General features: G+C 46.3%; 1 protein-coding gene across 1 annotated transcript in view; it reads right to left on the bottom strand.

Moving 5' to 3' along the window:
• Window positions 1-3,584: 3,584 nt before the first annotated feature.
• The window catches only part of c1ql4a (complement component 1, q subcomponent-like 4), a 47,701-nt gene continuing 45,124 nt past the window's right edge, over window positions 3,585-6,161 (bottom strand). Inside the window, exon 2 of the mRNA XM_063208205.1 lies at window positions 3,585-3,764. Coding sequence (XP_063064275.1) covers window positions 3,585-3,764 — 180 coding nt within the window. The remainder of the gene's footprint in view (window positions 3,765-6,161) is intronic.

Raw genomic sequence — 6,161 nt, 5'->3', positions numbered from 1 at the left:
TTCCAAACCCCAAAGCCCACCCCTAAACTGCCGCTCTTCCCAGCCAAACCAACGCCATCCTAAATGACCTCTCTCCCGCCGCAGACAGAGGACCACCATCACCCCTAAACCACACACCACCCCGATCCATATCTCCCCAGCCAGTGTCCAGCTCCCCTGAACTAACCTGCCCCCCTCCCCAGCCAGTAACCCGCTCCCCTGAACTAACCTGCCCCCCTCCCCAGTCCCCAACCAGCTCCCCTGAACTAACCTGCCCCCCTCCCCAGCCAGTGGCCAGCCATGTGGAAATGCAGTGGAGAGCAGTAAACTGAACCAGACTAGCTGCAATAGACATTTTTTTTTTTTTTGCTAATAACCATTTTGTTTCCAGCAACCCTGGAGAACATAAAGAGCTTGACAAGAATATATATTTTTAAAAATCCCTACCCCGCCTTCCATCCCTTCTGCCCTTCTTCCCTCCTTCCTTTGTACATGGAGCGAGTCTCTCTCTCTCTCTCTCTCTCTCTCTCTCTCTCTCTCTCTCTCTCTCTCTCTCTCTCTTTCTCTGTCTTTGCTGTTGCCACCCGGACTTAGATCAGGCAGACAGGGTAGGCAAACACAACCAACAAGGTTCTTTTAAACACACACACACACACACACACACACACACACACACACACACACACACACACACACACACACACACACACACACACACACACACACACACACACACACACATAGACAAACAGAGCAAAAGAGTGGGGGCGTGCAGCTCAGATGTAGAGATAATGAGGTAATTAGACACCACTGTATGGGATGCCACATGTGTCTCACGTTCTCTTATACACACATACATACATACATATATACTTTTACACATTTATATCTCTCGAGGTTTTTTTTTTAGTTTGTTATTTGTATGTTTTTGTTTTTGTGGTTTTTTTATGGGGTTTTTTTGTTTTTGTTTTTTGAAGTAGAAATTTTGGCAGATGTCATAGGAGGATGCGTTAGGGAGGGCGGAAGGTCTGCAATACACATGGTCACATATTTACACACACACACGCGCGCGCACGTGTGCACGCACACACGCATACGGGCGCAGGGAGGGAGAGAGCGGTGGATGCGCATGAACACACTGCTGACGAGATGGCCATGGAGCCCTTCAGCCTCGAAGTGACACACATTCATACACACACACACACACACACACACACACACACACACACACACACACACACACACACACACACACACACACACACACACACACACACACACAGACCCACACACACATCTTTCATGCATCTCTCACATCGACACGTCCCTCACACACACACACACGCCTCTTTCACGTCTCGCATGTCGACTGTCTGTCATGTACTGTACATGTGCATTTGGGTGTGTGTGTGTGTGTGTCTGTGTGTGTGTGTGTGTGTGTGTGTGTGTGTGTGTGTGTGTGTGTGTGTGTGTGTGTGTGTGTGTGTGTGTGTGTGTAAGTGTGTGTGTGTGTGTGTGTGTGTGTGTGTGTGTGTGTATAAGTGTGTGTGTGTGTATAAGTGTGTGTGTGTGTATGTATGAGTTTGTGTGTGTGTGTGTCAGTCAGTGTCCATGTGTGGTGTGTGAGGCTGTAAGTAAATACCCATGACTGAAAATGTAATGTGTGTGTGTGTGTGTGTGTGTGTGTGTGTGTGTGTGTGTGTGTGTGTGTGTGTGTGTGTGTGTGTGTGTGTGTGTGTGTGTGTGTGTGTGTGTGTGTGTGTGTGTGTGTGTGTGTGTGCAGCATGTGTGCGAAGCTGTGTGCATCAGTGAGTGTGCCTGTATGTCAGTACGGTTTCCTCTGCCTTCACGCACTGTGCCCCCAGTACAGTAGTGGTGTCTTAGGGAGTGGGGAGATACAGTAATGAGGATGGGGGGTTGGGTACTGGGTTACTAGGTGGGGTGCTGGGTTACTAGGTGGGCTACTGGTTTGGGTGGTGGGTTCAGTACTGGGTTGGGTACTGGGTTACTACTGTAGGTGGGCTACTGGGTTCAGTGGGTTGGGTACTGAGTGGGGTGGTTGGTTGCTAGGTTGGTTACTTGGATGGGTTGGATGCTGAGCTATATTTTGGGTTGGATGCTGGGTTATATACTGGGTTCGGTGTTGGGTTTGGTACTGGCTTGGGTGTTGGGTTTGGTACTGGTTTGGGTGATAGGTTGGGTAGTGGATTGGGTACTGGTTTGGTTGGTGGGTTATATACTGGTTTGGGTGGTGGGTTGAGTGCCGGACTATACCCTGGGCTGGGTAGCCTAATGGGTTGGGTGCTGTGTTGGATACTGGGTTACACACTGTGTTGGCTGCTGGGCGTTAGCCAATGTCTTTCATCGGGCAAGTAGAAGGGGCGCTTGTGGTTTGGGTGCTGGGATTTTGATTGGTGGGTTAATGCACTGGGTTGGGTACTGGGTTGGGTGCTAAGTACTGGGTTAAGTACTGGGTTTCCGTGGGGATGGTGTGTCCTGGGCTTTTGATTGGTGTATTGGACTTTGGGTGTTGGGTGTTTTATTGGTGGATTTGGTGGCTGTCTACTGGGTTGAGAACTGGGTGTTGGGTCTTGCATTTGATTGGGCAAGTAGAAGGGGATGTAGGCGATAGGTCTGCTGAAGAGGTGTCAAAAGTAAAAGTAAATTCATGGTGTAACGCCAGCCCGTGATATTATATAGCAGTTACATCATTTACTCCATTGCACCTAATGGGATAGACTGTGTTGTTACTGAAAAACACTAAAAACCTAACAAGGACTCACCGCAACCTTGATCCAACCAGTGAAGAGTCAGCTGATCGTAAGACAGGTCTACTGGTTACTCAGTTACCTGTGTTGGAAAGAAAAAAAGTTTCTTTTTTTACTTTTACTTTGACACTTCTGGTCTGCTGTGAGGATGCTGGGTAATGAGGCGGATAGTGGGTTGGAAACTGGGTGTTAGGTGTCTGATTGGTTGGTGTGTGTGTGTGTGTGTGTGTGTTGAGAGTTGATTGGCTGCTATGGGGAGGTACTGGGCCTTTGATCAGGATGAGTAGAAGAGGTTTGTATAGGGATTCTGTGGGGGTAGTGGGTTGGGTAGTGGGGTTTTGATTGGTGTGTGTGTGTGTGTGTGTGTGTGTGTGTGTGTGTGTGTGTGTGTGTGTGTGTGTGTGTGTGTGTGTGTGTGTGTGTGTGTGTGTGTGTGTGTGTGTGTGTGTGTTGAGAGTTGATTGGCTGCTATGGGGAGGTATTGGCAGTTGGTTGGGCGATGGGTCAGTCGGGGGGGGGTCAGGTGGTGGGTTGCTCTGGTGGCTCCCTCCCTCTGGTCACCACTCGTGGCATAGTCAGGGTAGATGAGGAAGGAGATGCCTGGTCATGCCGTGGAGCCTCTCTCTCTCTCTCTCTCTCTCTCTCTCTCTCTCTCTCTCTCTCTCTCTCTCTCTCTCTCTCTCTCTCTCTCTCTCTCTCTCTCTCTGGCTAGCCAGGGTAGATGAGGAAGGAGATGCAGGTGGACTGGTCAGTTCATGCCGTGGTGCCTCTCTCTCTCTCTCTCTCTCTCTCTCTCTCTCTCTCTCTCTCTCTCTCTCTCTCTCTCTCTCTCTCTGGCTAGTCGGGGTAGATGAGGAATCCGGAGAAGGTGCTGTATTTGTTAGTGTTGCCGCCGTGCACTTTCCCGCCGTCCAGCTGCACGTAGACTTCGTCTCCCACGTCCAGGTGCAGGATCACGCTGTTGGACGCATAGTCGTAGTTCTGGTCGGCATCCTGGGCGATGGCACTGGCCCGCACCTACAGTGCCACATGGTGGACAGGAGGAGAAATGAGAGAGACACACTGTTACATTACATTACTTTACATTACATTGCATTACGCACTGTTACATTACAATATTGAAGAGTTCAGATGCAAAAACCCCTAAGTGCCATTTCAGAAAATAATCTTAATTAATTTTTATTTAATACAAAGCTATCAAAATTACATACTTTTCAATTTTATTTATGTAATATAACTATTTATATGTGAAGAGTTCAGATGCAAAACCCCCCCAACTCCATTTCTTAAAGCGATGGTTCGGAGTAGAATCACCCTAATGCCATTTGAACCGTGACACCCATCCACCTTTACACCCGAAGTGTTTTCTGCCGCAGGCTTACATCAACAAAGTTGCCGTGTTATTCGATGTTTATTCCGGATAGCTTGACTCAAGCGCATATGGATACTGGGCACCGTCTCCAAACTTTCCCCACAAAAATAAAATGTCATGACACCAAACTTCTACAGTATAACAAATGTGGTTTGTACTCACAAAAAGATGAATTTGAAACTTTGTACATAGTCCAGGAGGTTATTAGTAACAACACACGAGACGATTAGCTTTTCTGCTGCTAAGCATCCGTCAACGTCACTTCCTCCAGCTGGGACTTTGTTGATGGAAACAAATACACGTGAGTCCGGAAGGCGGAAAACTCAAAAAGACAGCTTGCGCTACAACTAGAAATTAACCACTTCGGATTTAAATTTTACCACGTTTAATAAATAGAAGACGATGCCACACTCGTGCATATATCCTGGCTGTGGACTAAAACACAAACCTTACAATAAGTGGACAGTCCCAGCTGGAGGAAGAGACGTCGACGGATGTTTAGCAGCAGAAAAGCTAATCGTCTCGTGTGTTGTTACTAATAAACTCCTGGACTATGTACAACGTTTCAAATTCATCTTTTTGTGAGTACAAAACACATTTGTTATACTGTAGAAGTTTGGTGTCATGACATGTTATTTTTGTGGGGAAAGTTTGGAGACGGTGCCCAGGATCCATATGCGCTTGAGTCAAGCTATCCGGAATGAACATCGAATAACACGGCAACTCTGTTGATGTAAGCCTGCGGCAGAAAACACTTCGGGTGTAAAGGTGGATGGGTGTCACGGTTCAAATGGCATTAGGGTGATTCTACTCCGAACCATCGCTTTAAGACCTGCACTTTTGTATTTTTAGAGAACCCAGTTGTTGGTTTGGTTTACATTCATGTACTTGATAATACATATACATAGTTATATTGCATAAATGAAATAAAAATATGCAATTTTGATAGCTTTGTATTAAATAAAAATGAATTAAGTTTATTTTCTGAAAAGGCACTTAGGGGTCTTTGCATCTGAACCCTCCATGTATTATCAAGTACATGAACGGGGTTCTCTAAAAATATAGAAGTGCAGGTATTCAGAAATGGAGTTAGGGGGGTTTGCATCTGAACTTCATATATTGCATTATATTACAGAGGTGTCAAACGTAAAAGTAATTCCTGGTGTAAGTACAGCACTAGCACATGATATTACATGGCTGCTACACCAGTTAGTTTATTGTACCTAATGATATAGATAGACTGTGTTGTTACTGAAAAACACTAAAAACCCACAAGGACCCAAAACAAACTTGATCCAACCAGTGCAGTCAGCTGATCGTAATCCAAGTATGCAAGTCTGCTTTTTACTCAGATACCTGTGTTGGAAGGATGTCTTTTTTTCCATTTTACTTTTACTGCTGACACCTCTGAACATAACCAGGCTGGTCAACTGGACGGCGGCAAATCGGTCACTTGTCCCAGACCCAGGGACAACGAGAAGTGGGTCCTCATACATTGCACTGCATGTATTGAGCGGGGGGCCCTTTCAGATAATTTTGTCCAAGGTCACCACTGTCAGCGGCCCTGAACATAACATGGTTTATATCAAAGACAGATGACAAACAATGACACGAACAAGCAACCTAGAGTGGTAAGGAGAAACAATTGGGAAAGAAAGTCACTATTTTGTAACATATGGCAATTAGCAGACACTCCATTCCAAAGTAGATAGCTAAAGGATATGAACAAAAGTGGGGAGGACAGGAAAGGACAGCAGAGAGAGAGAGAGGGGGGGGGAGCCACTGCACTATATACCATAGACTGTGCAGACACTTTTATATCACTGTATTATTATTGTTATTACATTACATTAGCTGACGTTTTTATAAAAAGCGACTTATTAGAGTATTACGGGGTATTGGATACAGTCCCTGAAGCAGTGTGGGGTTAGGTATCTTGCTCAAGGCCACATCAGCCATGGAGTGCAGTAGGGAGTGGAAGGGTGGGGATCGACCCTGCAACCCTCTGATGTTCAGTCCAACTCCCCACTACAACATATCAT

This window comes from Engraulis encrasicolus, chromosome 10 (assembly GCF_034702125.1).
Source record: "Engraulis encrasicolus isolate BLACKSEA-1 chromosome 10, IST_EnEncr_1.0, whole genome shotgun sequence".
NCBI classification, from domain to species: Eukaryota; Metazoa; Chordata; class Actinopteri; order Clupeiformes; family Engraulidae; genus Engraulis; species Engraulis encrasicolus.
Note: the sequence above shows the minus strand (reverse complement) of the source record. Positions and strands in the feature narration are given on the sequence as shown.